General features: G+C 40.2%; 1 protein-coding gene across 2 annotated transcripts in view; it reads right to left on the bottom strand.

Moving 5' to 3' along the window:
- Positions 1 to 138: 138 nt before the first annotated feature.
- The window catches only part of il21r.1 (interleukin 21 receptor, tandem duplicate 1), a 30812-nt gene continuing 14119 nt past the window's right edge, over positions 139 to 16831 (bottom strand). For both annotated transcript variants that reach the window (XM_046331536.1, XM_046331535.1), the window contains exons 3-9: positions 16593 to 16701; positions 16196 to 16383; positions 15666 to 15808; positions 15387 to 15558; positions 15143 to 15233; positions 14398 to 14491; positions 139 to 2065 (exon numbers count right to left, since the gene is read on the bottom strand). In XM_046331536.1, the coding sequence (XP_046187492.1) occupies positions 1370 to 2065; positions 14398 to 14491; positions 15143 to 15233; positions 15387 to 15558; positions 15666 to 15808; positions 16196 to 16383; positions 16593 to 16701 (1493 nt within the window). In that variant the 3' untranslated portion in view covers positions 139 to 1369. The remainder of the gene's footprint in view (positions 2066 to 14397; positions 14492 to 15142; positions 15234 to 15386; positions 15559 to 15665; positions 15809 to 16195; positions 16384 to 16592; positions 16702 to 16831) is intronic.

The following is a 16831-nucleotide window of genomic DNA, read 5'->3' as shown; positions in this document are numbered from 1 at the left end:
CAGGCAACTAACACAGACCATATCCCACGAAATACGCAAGGAATATGGCTGCCTAAATATGGTTCCCAGAGACAACGATAAACAGCTGCCTCTAATTGAGAACCAATCTAGGCAACCATAGACATACATAACACCTAGAATAGTAAACACCCATAGACATACAAAACCCCTAGACGGGGCCAAAAAACACATACATCCCCCATGTCACACCCTGACCTAACCAAAATAATAAAGAAAACAAAGAATACTAAGGTCAAGGTGTGACACATACTCAAGCATCTAGGAATAGGATGAACTTAGTTATAGTTTATTATAATATTCCTGAAATTCGTATAAAAATATATTTTATCATACTCTTCAGTGCAGTCAAATCAATCTGTTTCACCCTTCTCAAAGATTGTTTATGGAAACTAGACAGTGGTTTAACTGATTGTGATAACAGTGCAATGGCAATATCTAGATTATAGAATTCGATACCTAGTGGCGAGTCAATTTATCAGATGTAGCCTACCGCTGCCAAGCTTTCGTTTACTACCCCACATAGCTATAATTTCTTATCAGCAAATGAAAATTGTAAAGATAAATGGTCTATTTAATTTGCATACAATGACAGAACTGCATTAAAGCAGACCTAAATCTGTGTTCTGATGCATTTTTGTATCGTACAGAAAAAGGAGACTAATATCTGAATGTTGGAACGCTCCCATTACTTAATAAGATTGTTTTGACCACTGTGGGACTTCATCATGCATATTAGGAAAAAAATGGTACTTTAAATATGGGCAATCATTAGTTGAGACAATAACAAAGCCACCAGTCTCTGTCTTGGTAAAAAGCTGAGGGATGGGCCTGGAGAAATGTAACCACTCATAAATTCATAGGCAGCGCTATTGATGCAAGGAATGACCAATCTATCAAAACTTTAAGCATATTTGGAGGCTATACAGTTTTTGTTTCCACTTACAATGCTTGCAAACATTTGAGTAAAACAAGCTTATATTTTGGTTTCTGATTGGGTACGACAGTTGAACTAAGCTCATGGGGCATTTAAAAGTTATATTCTTCAAGAATAAATGAGTTTATATATTTAAGTAACTAGTTAGCAACTGCGGATTGTCCCTTTAAAGAATTAACAAGCGATTGAACATGAATGCAAACTCCTCAATTGGATCCATTGTCACAAACATAAGAAACAATATTATTGTATTACGACGATAAACCATTTTTATGTTGGGAAGAAATCATTCCTACTCCACTTAAAAAAAATAAAACATGATGGCAATATGAACAATATACCTATGCCAGAGAAAGTAAGGAATTTTACAAATATGCTGGAGCACTGTCAGTGGCAGAGGTGGTGACGGAAAACTCACATCGTCCTGTTCTGTCCTGAATTGGTTGAGTCCTCTTGCATAGTGTTACCCCTCACCCACTGTTTAACATATTCAGAAGGGGAACTGCCTACCCCACTCAGTAAACCAGAGTCTATCTGCTCCTCAGACTCAAAGTTAGAGTTCACAGGGCTGCTACAGTCAGACTCAACAAAGACTCCACTGTCAATGGTGTCCACACTGTCCAGATCCAGCACCAAGGGAGGGTAGCCGTCCTCTGAGTCCAATGAAATCTGCTCTGGTTGATAGTTGCGGGCCTGTAGCTGGAGCTGCCACTTCATAGCAGGCAGGCCCGTTGATGCCCGTCTTCTACTCTGCCCAGATAACCCTCCTTCCTCTTCTGCCCCAGCACCAAGAGGGCCCTCCACCTCAGTGTCCATACCTCCTCTGCTGCCTCCAGTATATTGGGAGAAGCTTTCCCCACCTTGGCTGCACTTGTATGTCACCCAAGAACTCCCTGACAAAGCTCCTTCCTCCCCAGACACCATCACAGTATCAATGGAGACGTGTCCAGCGGAGTGACAGGTGCCCTGGTCCCCACTGCTGCCATCTTCCTCCACACTCAGCATGGACAGCCCGAGGATGTCTAGCTGCTTCTCAGTCATCATCTGTGTAGGTGGGTTTTTCTCCAAGGGATCCAGCTCACTGAAGACGAAGACAGGTCCAACCCATTTCTGCAAAAAAATAATGATAAAATGGATGATTAAGGAGCAATAGGTAGGTACAAGGCGACTTAGTCATGCTTCCTTACATTTTTCACGTATTGGTCATCTGGAATTGCAAGCGCCATGCTCCACCAACTGAGCTACACTTGGTTGCAAAAGGTTGAATGAGAGCTTATCACCTCCGTCGTCAATATGAAGATCAATCAGAGAAAGAATTACCTTTTTTATTTTTTACCATTTAGAAATGTTTATGAAACTGATGGCAGTTATTTTATACAACTCTGAATCCTAGAGCAAGATGTTGCCCACAGATATGAATGGACAAGTTTTTTCACGAAAATACCTTATCTGGGTGAAGAGCAATTCAGCAGAATCTAATCACTGTTTTTCATCTGAAAAGACAGCAGTAAGTGGCCATACTGCACCACTAACAGCTGTCAGAGGGCTAAAGAGAGAGGGCATTTAAAAAAACATCTACCTGACTGTGCTTATCATATATTGACAAAATGCGTTCTTTATATAATGTAATTTGCTGTGAAGTCATTTTTATACTATTTAATCAGGGACATGCTTTATGTGTGTTCATCACTGACATTGAGCTTATGCTTTAAGACGTCTACCTGACTGTAGTTAGTATACCTGATTACCTGACTGTAGTTAGCATAGTTAGTACAGCTCTGTCATGCTCCTCAACTATAACCAAACCCCTGTGGACATCCTCATGACTTTGAACTTCTCACAGAACATCTGTGCAGTTCAGAGAAGTGTATACTGCTTAGTGAAAGGGCACCATAGAAAGACAGATTTGTTTAGGTTTACATTAGGTTGAGCAGAAATACGATCTAACGTGTCTCGTGTTTGGCAGAGAAGTGAAGATACCAATCTACAGTTCTTGTAGTGTGGGCAAGATCAGTGTCTTATATCTGTGGGTTGCTGCAAGAGGATGTTTTCACAGGTTCCAGTAACTCTGGTTTATCTTTCATTAGCTTTTTCCTGCCTGCTAAATCTTTTGAAATGATGTGACTGTCATGGACACGGCCATAATTACATATGAGTACACTGAAGCGAATTCAGGGTGTAGCCCCAACTGGGACTCGAACCCAGGTCCAGCGACTGTCAAGCCAACACCTTAACTAATACAACAAGAGGTCCAAACCTCTTGATGAGGTCACTAGGTGTTAGGTCACTACATTACCAATTACCTCCAGGAGAGTGTGTCTCCACGAATCTCAATACCAAATTCCTCAAGTTTACACTGCTTTCTGATGGCCGCCCTTGCTCCATCCCAACAGTGTAGCAAATTTGGGGGTGTAGCCCCAACGGGGACTCGAACAAAGGTCCCCCCGCGACTGCAAGCCAACACCTTAACCATTACCATTTGGGCTCCCGAGTGGCACAGTGGTTTAAGGCACTGTAGCTCAGTGCTCGAGGTGTCACTACAGACTCCGGTTTGATTCAGGCTGTATCACACCCGTCTGTGATTGGGAGTCCCATAGGGCAGTGCACAATTGGCCCAGTGTTGTTAGGGTTTGCCTGGGGTAGGCTGTCATTGTAAATAAGAATTTGGTTTTAACTGACTTGTCAAATAAAAATATGCCAATAGGTCCAAACCTTTTGGCTAGGTTTTGGGTTAAGGTCACTACAATATAGTTTGTACACAATAAAGAAACTCAATTATGAGTCAACATCTACAGTGGGGAGAACAAGTATTTGATACACTGCCCGATTTTGCAGGTTTTCCTACTTACAAAGCATGTAGAGGTCTGTAATTTCTATCATAGGCACACTTCAACTGTGAGAGACGGAATCTAAAACAAAAATCTAGAAAATCACATTGTGTGATTTTTAAGTAATTAATTTGCATTTTATTGCATGACATAAGTATTTGATACATCAGAAAAGCAGAACTTAATATTTGGGACAGAAACCTTTGTTTGCAATTACAGAGATCATACGTTTCCTGTAGTTCTTGACCAGGTTTGCACACACTGCAGCAGGGATTTTGGCCCACTCCTCCATACAGACCTTCTCCAGATCCTTCAGGTTTCGGGGCTGTCGCTGGGCAATACGTACTTTCAGCTCCCTCCAAAGATTTTCTATTGGGTTCAGGTCTGGAGACTGGCTAGGCCACTCCAGGACCTTGAGATGCTTCTTACGGAGCCACTCCTTAGTTGCCCTGGCTGTGTGTTTTGGGTCGTTGTCATGCTGGAAGACCCAGCCACGACCCATCTTCAATGCTCTTACTGAGGGAAGGAGGATGTTCGTCAAGATCTCGTGATACATGGCCCCATCCATCCTCCCCTCAATACGGTGCAGTCGTCCTGTCCCCTTTGCAGAAAAGCATCCCCAAAGAATGATGTTTCCACCTCCATGCTTCAAAGTTGGGATGGTGTTCTTGGGGTTGTACTCATCCTTCTTCTTCCTCCAAACACGGTGAGTGGAGTTTAGACCAAAAAGCTCTATTTTTGTCTCATCAGACCACACGACCTTCTCCATTCCTCCTCTGGATCATCCAGATGGTCATTGGCAAACTTCAGACGGGCCTGGACATGCGCTGGCTTGAGCAGGGGGACCTTACGTGCGCTGCAGGATTTTAGTCCATGACAGCGTAGTGTGTTACTAATGGTTTTCTTTGAGACTGTGGCCCCAGCTCTCTTCAGGTCATTGACCAGGTCCAGCCATGTAGTTCTGGGCTGATACCTCACCTTCCTCATGATCATTGATGCCCCACGAGGTGAGATCTTGCATGGAGCCCCAGACCGAGGTTGACTGACCGTCATCTTGAACTTCTTCCATTTTCTAATAATTGCGCCAACAGTTGTTGCCTTCTCACCAAGCTGCTTGCCTATTGTCCTGTAGCCCATCCCAGCCTTGTGCAGGTCTACAATTTTATCTTTGATGTCCTTACACAGCTCCCTGGTCTTGGCCATTGTGGAGAGGTTGGAGTCTGTTTGATTGAGTGTGTGGACAGGTGTCTTTTATACAGATAACGAGTTCAAACAGGTGCAGTTAATACAGGTAATGAGTGGAGAACAGGAGGGCTTCTTAAAGAAAAACTAAGAGGTCTGTGAGAGACGGAATTCTTACTGGTTGGTAGGTGATCAAATACTTATGTCATGCAATAAAATGCTAATAAATTACTTAAAAATCATACAATGTGATTGTCTGGATTTTTGTTTTACATTCCGTCTCTCACAGTTGAAGTGTACCTATGATAAAAATTACAGACCTCAACATGCTTTGTAAGTAGGAAAACCTGCAAAATCAGCAGTGTATCAAATACTTGTTCTCCCCACTGTAAATATTGCTCCCAGCATTGATCAAAGCTCAGTTGATAGAGCATGGCGATTGCAACATCAGGGTTATGGGTTCGATTCCCACGGGGGACCAGTACGCAGGAGAAGAAAAAACGTTTGAAATTTATGCACGCTGAAATGTAAGTCGCTCTGGAATTGTCTGCTAAATGACAAAAATGAAGACGATTAACGTAAACTCACCCCATTCCATACAAATGTGTGCAACCGCAACATTCAAACGGGACTACAAAGAAAACTAATGGGACTGTAGTGACTGTGTTGACTTCAAAATCGGAGGTGTGAACTAGGTTTCTATTCAAGCATTGATCGACATGGTAACGGCTCTATAGTATTGGAGAAAAGTTGAAAAAAAACGGACCCTCAGTTACATCTAGACGTGTCATGTTGTAACGTACAGCATGCATAAAGCAACTATTTCTGCCTTACAATCTCTCTCCACCAAGTGTAGCACTTCTCTCATCCTTTAAAAACAAGAAATGGACAGTGACGGGGTAAGGGGGAGGAGGGGTAAGGGGGGGATACCTAGTCATTTTTTGTGTCATCATTGCATGCGATAACATTCTCAAAGCCACTGTTTACTTCTAAGATCACTTTAGCACCGCCATAAAAACCTGATTCAAATTCGACACAAACCTTCAAATAGAAAAAAAACTATTTTCCCACACGACATCTCTCCTTCTCACTATCACGCATTAGTTTAGCTTCCCCACCCGCCATTTTTAGAAAGACCCGACAGGCTCATTGCCTGCTTGAATTATGCAGAAACGGGCAGTGTTTATGTCATGTAATTGATTCTGTTGGAAAGGGGAGAAATTGTGCTTTACAATGGTATTGACATTACAGTTGATCTTGAAGTATTACGTTTTTGGGGCGCTAAAATAAGGGCAATTGTACGGACCAAGGCGATGTACGAGTTTACGTTATATTCTTGATCTAACCGAGTTCTAATCGCGCCCGCCTCTTTGCCAAAGAATTGTTCGGATTAGCCCCCGGATTAGCCTTTTTAGTAGCACATTCACAACTCTCTCAAAACGGTTAACTCCACCCTCTCGCGGAACAAGCCATGGCCTGAGACGTTAAACGAGCTACCTAAACTCGGAGTCAGCTCAGTTGAGTAGGTAGGCAAAACTAAAGATGCTGCTCGGCTTCTGAGTATTTGCGAGATGCAGTACAAAAGGCGATTTAAAAACCGTTCTGCGACTCCTGCCGTGTCTACAGACATCCCCCAAACAAACCAAAACCGATTTTCGGGGGAATGAGGGGACAACTGGTAAATAGTCAATCAGTCAGGTGGCTAGGTGCCGGTAGAGATTTATATTGCAGTAACTTTGAAGAGTCCATGCTATTCGGAATCCTTGTGACGTCCCTAAACGCATTATAGTTTAAATGTAAAATAGTTACGGTAAGGATTAAGGTTAGGATAACACTATCCAACGTTGAAGTGCTCTGGCTAGTATTATTTAGCCAGATTGAAGAATGAAGCAAGAAGCTAACGTTAAACGGAGCCTACCTCAGCAGGAGCAACATATATAGGCTACTAAATTCTCATAATAACTTTGCTTTACAGAGAGTATGCTACTGAGACATTGGTGTGGTGATCGAGGCTGAATGCAGAGGAGAGAGGGGGAAGCTAGCAGAGAGAGAGGTTAGTACAGTGGTTCCCAAAGTTGGGGTCTCGGCCCCATATTTGTACTAGTCTTATCAAACAAGGTAGGAACTTCAAAATAAGATATGTTTCAATTTGAACATCTCGACATGGCCTACATTAAAATGCAAACAATACAGTTATACAAATGTCATACTTTTTAGTTTATTGATGAATGTTCATCTTATCCATTTTCCACTTCTTTTTTTTACCACTACATCACGGATATTAATACAGAATCATAAGTAATATTCTAATAATTCATGTGAATGTGATAATATGATTATCTGTGTGCAGTGGTGGAAAAACTACCCAATTGTAATACTTGAGTAAAAGTAAAGATAACTTAATAGCAAATAACTCCAAGTGAAAGTCACCCAGTAAAATACTACTTGAATAAAAGTCGAAAAGTATTTGGTTTTAAATATATTTAAGTATCAAAAATACATGTAATTTCTCAAATAAGTATCAAAAATAGAAGTATAAATAATTTAAAATTCCTTATTTTGCACAAACCAGACGGCACACTTTTCTAGTTGTTTTAATTTATTTTTGGATAGCCAGGGGCACACTCCAACACTCAGACATAATTTACAAACGAAGCATGTGTGTTTAGTGAGTCCACCAGATCAGAGGCAGTAGGGATGACAAGGGATATTATCTTGATAAGTGCGTGAATTGGACCATTTTCCTGTCCTGCTAAGCTTACAAAATGTAACGAGTAACGATTCTGTATTCATTATTTTCTTTCGGAATGTAGTGGAGTAAAAATAAAAGTTGTCAAAAATATAAATAGTAAAGATACCCCCCCAAAAACAACTTTAGTACTTTAAAGTATTTGTACTCCAGTACTTTATACCACTGTCTGTGTGCTCCAGTTGGATGTCTGTTTCTGCGGAGCTTGATTCGTAATGCCTAGGAATACAAACGTGAACACTATCCACTGAGCGTCCAAAACATTTGGAACACCTGCTCTTTCCATGACAGACTGACCAGGTGAAAGCTATGATCCCTTATTAATGTCACCTGTTAAATCCACTTCAATCAGTGTAGATTAAAGAGAGGAGACAGGTTAAAGAAAGATTTTTAAGCCTTCGTGACAATTGAGACTTGGATTGTGTATGTGTGCCATTCAGAGGGTGAATGGGAAAGACAAAATATTTAAGTGCCTTTGAACGGGGTATGGTAGTAGGTTCCAGGCGCAATGGTTTGAGTATGTCAAGGACTGCAACGCTGCTGGATTTTTCACGGACAACAGTTTCCCGTGTGTATCAAGAATGCTACTGGTGTTCTGCCAGACTCTCTGCAGCCACAGAGGAAGTAAAATATTTCAGCGCTCTTTCAAATACTTGCATTTTCACAATTTTATGTGAAAAGATGATTTACATCTACCCATAAACGATTTATCATCGTGTGTGTGTGTGTGTGTGTGTGTGTGTGTGTGTGTGTGTGTGTGTGTGTGTGTGTGTGTGTGTGTGTGTGTGTGTGTGTGTGTGTGTGTGTGTGTGTGTGTGTGCAATTGTTATACTCTGGATGATATGAAAAGGGATCTTTCGGACTGATCTCAGAACAAGTACACATTGTGCCCCACCAAAGCCCTGCCCAGTACAAATTGATAATGGAATTCTGAATAGGCACTTGTTTTGACACCATTGGTTGTTTACTGACTTCAGACACAGAATCTATGTCTCTACACATATTCCTTCAATGTTGGCCTATCTCAAATGTTTTTTTTTCTCCCATGGACATCACTTCCCCCTACTGGATGTTGATGTAACTGTAGTTGAGAAACAAGCAGGGGCCTCATTTATCAAAGGTACATATGCACCAAAAAATAATGGTTGGCTAATAAAACCATAAAAACATAGCCTAATGACAAAACAGATACATTTGCTGTCAGCAAGGAGATAGCAACATGTCGACTATGTTTTTTTTAACCTTTATTATATGGGCTTGAATCATAATCGTATTTGGAGGTGGGATGGAGACGTGTTATCTGGGTGGGGTCGGGGGAATGGGAGGGTGGGGGTCGTTTTTGGAGACCCACTTATTTTTTGTTTTCTTTTCCATGCACATTCTGAATGTATTATTACTTAAACTGTAATATGATACAAATTATGTTTGTTTTTCTCCGGAGTGGCAGCCCACAGGTACAACACGAAAATATATGTGTGGAATAATGAATGGGAAACATGATATGAACAGAATATTAAATGATATGAATTTGAATATTGCACCTGTAGCGCCACCCCAACTATTTAAAAAAAAGACAACAACAAAAGAGTAGACCTGGTTTGTATGAACGTTGAGGCTTGGGCACTGGGGTAGACCTGTTTTATTTGAGTGTGCCCATGGATTTACTTAGTTTTTATGAGTAATGGGGTGTAGGGATACACAAGGCTCATACAGGCAATGGGTCTGGATGGATGTCTATTTGCCTATTCAAATCTTTTCTGGCAGCAAGTTTGTGGTAGGAATAAAAGTGAGTGGGGTTTTGGCACGTATTATGAGTTTATCTATGAAATGATTAGCAGAATACTTGGGGAATACAGGCCTAGGCAAAGTGGGGAACAGGGCTGTGATAAGCAGGTAACAGGGATGAGGTATTTTGGCAAAGGAACTGCGGTCTAGGGGTAAGAAATAGGGCTTATAGGGCAAGGATACATGTCTGTCGTGGCTTAATTGTATCAATATTAGGGTATTGGCATGTGGGTCTTAGGTTAAGGGCATTGGGGTAACAGGGCCAGGGTGTGTGGGTAACTGGGTGTAGGTGTGTGTGGGGTTAGTGGGTTGAGGTACATAGATATTGGGGCTGAGCAATAGGGGTTAAAGTCTAAATTTTATTATAGGCACAGCACTGTATGTTAACAATAAAACATACTTTTTCACAAACAGAAAGTATTCATATCCCTTGATTTATTCCACATTTTGTCGTTACAGCCTGAATTCAAAATTTATCAAATATGTTTTACTCAACCATCTACACATAATGCCTCATAATGAAAAAGGTCAAACACGTTTTCAGAATAAAAATAAATAAACAAATGTATAAATTAAACACATAAATATCTAATTTACACTCCTGAGTTAATACTGTAATCGCCGCCAAAGGTGCTTCTATCATCAGGGGCCTCATTTATCAACTGTGTGATTACATCTGTGAGTCTTTCCACACCTTGATTGTGCAACATTTCCCCATGATTATTTTCAAAATTCTTTAAGCTCTGTCAAATTGTTTATTGGTCATTGCTAGACAACCATTTTCAGGTCTTGCCATATATTTTCAAGTAGATTTAAGTAACAATTTTAACTTGGCCACTCAGGAACATTCACTGCCTTCTTGGTAATCAACTCCAGTGTAGATTTAGCCTTGTGTTTTAGGTTATTGTCCTGCTGAACAGTGAAATTCCTCTCCCATTGTCTGGTGGAAAGCAGACTGAACCAGGTTTTCCTCTAAGATTTTGCCTGTGCTCAGCCCCATTCCATTTCTTTTTTATCCTGAAAAACTCCCCCGCCCTTTGATTACAAGCATACCCATAACATGATGCAGCCACCACTATGCTTGAAAATATGGAGAGTGGTTCTCAGTAATGTGTTGTATTGGATTTGCCCCAAACATAACACTTTTGTAATAAGGACAAAAAGTGAATTGCTTTGCCAATTTTTTGGCAGTATTACTTTAGTGCCTTGTTGCAAACAGGATGCATGTTTTGGAATATTTTATTCTGTACAGGCTTCCTTCTTTTCACTTTGTCAATTGTGGAGTACACAATGTTGTTGATCCATCGTCAGTTTTGTCCCATCACAGCCATTAAACTCTGTAATTGTTTTAAAGTTGCCATTGGCCCTATGGTGAAATCCCTGAGCTGCCCCCCAGCAACTGAGTTAGAAAGGATGCCTGTGTCTTTGTGTATGACTGGGTGTATTGATACACCATCCAAAGTGTAATTAATAACTTCACCATGCTCAGAGGGATATTTAATGTCTGCCTTTTGTTTTACACATCTAACAATAGGTGCCTTTTGCGAGGCATTGGAAAACCTCCCTGATCTTTGTGATTATATCTGTGTTTGAAATGCACTGGTCACTGAGGGACCTTACAGATAATTCATTATATGTTTGGGGTACAGAGACAATCGAAAATCATGTTAAACACTACTGAGTCCATGCAACTTATTATGTGACTCGTTAAGCGCATCCTTACTCCTGAACTTATTTATTAACAAGTAGGTTGAATACTTTTTGACTCGAGACATTTCAGATTTTAATTTTGAATTAATTTGTAAAAAGAAAATCGAAAAACATAATTCCACTTTGATATTATGGGTGTAGGCCAGTGAAGAATGGCCAGTGAAGAAAAATCTCTCAATTTAATACATTTTAAATTCCGACTGTAACACAACAAAATGTGGAAAAAGTCTAGGCCTGTGAATATTTTCTGAAGGCACTGTACTTTTCACAATACAATGATAATTTTAAAAAAGCTATATGGATTGCACTAAGGGTTACTAATGGCATAAGATTTGCATAGTGGCATGTCTGGGAAGTTGAAACATTCTGCCTCCACCACAGAAATGTTATCAAATGTGCTATTGTGCTTTCTTGTAGAAACGGACATGGCCCAGTTACAACATTTCCAAATCATACAGCAAATTTTCGTATTTCTGTCACCATAAAAAGTGAATGAAGGGCTTTTTCCAGGTGGGATTGTAGCGCTCGTTCCCGAGTTCACAAATATAATATGGCTCTGATTTATCAATGAAAACATGCATATATTTTTTTACTTGCACAAATCCTAGAACCTCCACCTCTGCAATAATTTAATAAGAAATGTACACAGTTGATAAATGAGGCCCCTGATGATAAACGGTACCGGGTGTACACTTTTAGAGCTAGGTGACAAAGGCTGTTGATATTTTAATATTTTTTTACCAACACATTTGTTTCCTTCATCAGGATATAATTATTGTCATGGGTGAAAGTAAGCCGCCATAGTCGGGTAGAGTATCAGCAAAATAAATAGTGGCATTACGCCATACCGGTAAAACATGAGCCCATCACAATCATTTAAATGAAGATGGCCAGAAAACTGTAGGCTATTACACCAGAATTGATCGTTGCCGCCTGTCAGTCGCAATAGAAATTAGCGAATTTAATTAAAAACGTGTGGTATACGCTCCAAAATGCTGTGTGGTTCGACGTGAACAATGACATTTTGCCAAGGCAGAGATGACTGGCGGAGGCTGAGACTGAACCGCGCGTGGGCAGCAAGACGCATCAGGCTACAAGAGTATACCTAATATGACAATCCCTGAATGTCATTGCACTTTCTGGTGTTCTGTTGCCTAACATATGTCTCTTTCCATTTTCAAATGGCGGATGCACAGTGCACTGCTTGAATGCTGTTATTATGTTTGTGGACAAACGTGCACAAGTTGCCTACTTTTTGAAGGAATTGGCATCAGATCTTCATGCGAATATCAAAGAATCCACATAAAACAAATATGCGCATTTTCCCGCTAGAGATGCGTTTCCATCAAAATGACTTGTTACCTATAAAAGGATGTGCGTGATGGTGTAGTGCACATACAAATAAGTTCAAATGGGTTGCCATCGTATTTTCAACTCATGGTTTTCTCACAAAATCATTTGTGTGATAATTTGTGTCAGGTAGCCTAGCGGTTAAGAGCGTTGGGCCAGTAACCGAAAAGTTACTGGTTCGAATCACCAAATTTTCTACTTGAAATATCGGTCGATGTACCCTTGAGTAACGCACTTAACCATAATTGCTCCTGTAAATAACTCTGGATAAGAGTGTCTGCTAAATGACAAAAATTTAAACATCGTGTGCCCTCTCTGGTATTGACACGTGCGCTCCAGCCCAGGGGTTCCCAAACGTTTTCACTCAGTACCCCACCCCATCCAGCATTGGGGAACATCCCGCGCCCCCCACGTCTATTTCTTTGAGCACAAGCACTGTTCATGACACAAACTGTTCATACCCGTCTTTATTTCCTGAAATTCTACACATTTGGTCATGGGTTGCAGAGAGCATTTGGCAGTTTTAAAGCTACTTTTCTTGCAATTCTATACATTTTGCCATGTCTAATATGTATGCATGTGATATTTGAGTGACTCGAACATTGCTACAAAATATATGGGCTAAAAAAAAACAGCTGACATGGGTTAGTTTATATGGACATTTATAACACGTTATAAAAAGCTCTCTAAGGTATGCAATGCCTGACATGACAAGAGGAAAACTGATGATGCACTACCCATTTTCGAAATTATTCCTTGTGCATTCTACTATTACAGTTTTCAAGAGTAAATTGAAAGCTGGACTGAGTTCCCCCACAGTTTGGGAACAACTCACAGCGCTATCTGCGCTCTGTTGGCTAGAGCGCAGGTATAGCCTACATGATGAGATGATATGGACAAAAGAGCGAGATTTTTTTTTAAAAGCACTTTCAACACCATGTGAAGTTAATCATAATTGATTTAATCTGTAGTTTAATCAACTAAAAGTGCATGTTTTCCCGAAAAGTCATAGTTTGAGGAACGCACAACGTGTCATCGCGTGACTCCAAGTTTACTTCGAAATGATGGTTATTATATCAATATTTGCACATAAAAGCGTTTCCACCGAAATTTCTCGCATAATTCAATTTACCGACACAAATAGATCTCACATTGTCTAGCATATTTTGTTTCGTCGACATGTGGAAAGTGTACCGTTTCCATCAGGCCTGTCATTACATTTTTATCTGACGTACTTTACCCGCATAAAAACGTTGGACACAAACCTGGTTAATCAGATGAAAACATCATGACTGGTTGTATTCATGCCAAATTAAAAGGCAAAACATTTTAAATTTAAAATTGACATGTTTTTACTATTCACTAAGCATAGTGGATATGACCCCTTCATATGAGTGTCAATTGTTTTGCAAATAATATAAATAGAAAAGGATAATCTAAAAAGATAAGTGGTTAACTTTCTGGAATATTTATAAAATACTCTAAGCGGAAAATATTTAAATATAACCCTAGCAAACATCTGAGTTTAGATTTCTACCTGTGGTAATTTCCATTGGGGGGGGGGGGGGGGGGGGATGAACTGCTCTGATGTAGAACGTAAGCTCAATGTCTACTGAGCATCTACCCACATATGAGTTGAAAAACAAGCCCTTGAAGCCCCTGCAGACTGAGTCATTATAATGCCCCCCTCATATGTGTAGTCATTTTGGGATTTGATTATGGGAAAGTCCCATTGTTGGCCATGCTGAAGTTCCCCCTATCGGTAACACCTGCTGGAAGGGTTTAGAACAAGTCCCACAGACGCAATGAGTTATTTTTTGTTTTGCCTGTATTTTTACCTTAAAATCCCCTCCATATGTGTGGTAGAGAGGCTTGAAAAAGTCCTCTGGGCTTGGGGAATAGTTCATCAAGTGTAGCCTCTTCGGCCACAATCTGCAGGGAAGATATGTAGAGGCAAGTGACAAACAGGTTGTTTTCACAAAGGAAATTATATGTGAATATGTGAAAGTGACATAAGCAGAACTATTCAGGTCTTCACAAATACACTTTCACTTTTCATTTCTGGGAAGATGGAATTTCTCTCTATGCAGGTGTTATGTTTTATAGGGTAAGTGGATTACTAATAATAACGTAGAAGCAAACCTAACCACCGTGCTATCATGGGTTATGTTTGGTATAATGATAATGTAGAAGCAGCTCTGACTTCCTGTGTTTTCTTACCCCTATATGTACATTGTGTATCTGCAAGTAAAAGAGCATCAGCTGTGGTTTCTGTGTATGTGGGAGGTTATGCCAGGAAAGCGTATGGTGTATTCATGCTTTCTGTAAAAACACCAAGAGGCTGAACATTTCTAGCTTGGTCGCAGATCAATTTGTGCTTTCACCAACTGTTGTGTTTGTTCAGGGCATCTGACGAAAGTCAGAGAAGTTGGATGTAGCACATATGATAGTGACCAGGCTAGAACATTTCATTTATTGGCAGACCTGAAGAAATTGAGGATACAAGTTGGTGTCTGATAAAAAATGTTTAGCAAACACAAACACTTACTGTTACCTGAAGGATCATAAATAAGGCATACTCACATTTTAAAGAGGTAGCACAGGCAGCACAGGATCAAACAGGGGAGAATGGTCAGTAAAACGGGCCACTGCCACCATAACTTATCATCCCCTTCTGTAAAAAATACACATAGTGTAGAGAGAGAGAGAGAGACATTTTACTCCACTTTGCATTACTATAACCTGAAAAATGAAGTCGCAATCAAATATAATCAGGAAAAGCATGTAACGCAGATCAGTCAAAACTAAACTTGCTGCATTCATGTACCTGTAGTCCTCCATTCTACGGTGGAGCTCCATTCACTCCAGGGACCTTGGTAGTAACTCACAGGGTTCACTGAGGCCTGGACATTCGCCACATAATCAGTTCCTGGTTGCAGTTGAAGGCTGTTTAGCACTAGGTACCACTGGTCCTCTCTTACAGGGTAATAGACTGGATCCTGTAGGTCAAAAAAAAACTTATATTTAACAGTTTGGGGGACCTGGCATTTCACATACTGTAATATTTTATTGGAAACATGTAACATAGCAAATATATTTGGTTTACCTTTATATAGTTATTATTTGTTGTAATCCGCACCCTGTACATGAGGCATTTATCAAGGTAAATGTTTTTATCCATCTGCCAAGTGACGTTGTAGCTGTCAATGTTCTCTGTCACTTGTACATTGACTGGATGCTGCGGCTTCACTATGGAAGAAAAGGCCGAGAAGCTTTGGAACCATTATATGAAAAAGGTATGGATTCAAGTGCACAAATCATTTCTACCATATTAGCTTTCAAAGTGGGTGATACATAAGAACCCAGGACGCACAGTCCACGTCACACAATAATCCTCATTGTAAAGACTGTTCAACACTGTCATTTCAAAGCTGCGCAAAGTTCAAAACTGCTGATAAAAATGTGTCACAGCAGAATAGGACAAAATACTCAATCCAGTAATTGGCTGATAAGTGGCTAATAAGATGACCTTACTGCTAATAATAAACAGTTCTTATTCATATCTTGTCACTGAATCAGAGACAATGTTCAGGGGAAAGTACAAACCATCCTATGACATAGGTCTACTCCACTTACCTAATTTATACAATTTCCAGTCAGTTGAGTCATCTGTTTTCCTTTTGTCTTCTTTTCCTGTGTGCTTTACTCTTGCAGTGCAAGTAGTGTCAGTGGATATTAACATGAAAAAATCTTCTGGTTGTATTATACACCAGCTTTGTGAGGGTGTTATTTCACAGCTATCATTCACTTGGTCAACAGAATCTCTGAAAAGAGAGAAGAGTGATTATACTATTCAAATACAGCTTTTGTGAAGAAAAGCAAAACCAAATATGAAAAGGTTTATGTAACATTCAGATGTTTTTCTGAAAATGATATGTTTAAATGTTACAGTACATAAATATGTATAAATGTGATCTCTTAAATCTACCGGTGCAAGGCCAGACACACAGCAGTGAAAGAGAACAGTGTGTACCTGCACTCTGCATTAAGGAGAATGGGAGACGAGGGCACTGTGCCTGAGCAGGAACAGTTCAGGGATGTATTGTAGTCTGTGGTGCAGGTGACATTGCAGAAACATGCAACTGTGAATGCAGGAAAAAAGAATGATGTGGTCAGTGATGCCAGTGCCATGGTACCCAGACTCATAGTCTATATAAGGCTCAGCTGGTACCCTGGTGTGAAAAAAACATTTCCTGCTAATCCAACCAATTA

Source organism: Oncorhynchus gorbuscha, linkage group LG26 (genome assembly GCF_021184085.1).
Source record: "Oncorhynchus gorbuscha isolate QuinsamMale2020 ecotype Even-year linkage group LG26, OgorEven_v1.0, whole genome shotgun sequence".
Lineage (NCBI taxonomy): Eukaryota > Metazoa > Chordata > Actinopteri > Salmoniformes > Salmonidae > Oncorhynchus > Oncorhynchus gorbuscha.
The sequence above is the reverse complement of the archived record's forward strand: the minus strand, read 5'-3'. Positions and strand labels throughout refer to the sequence as shown.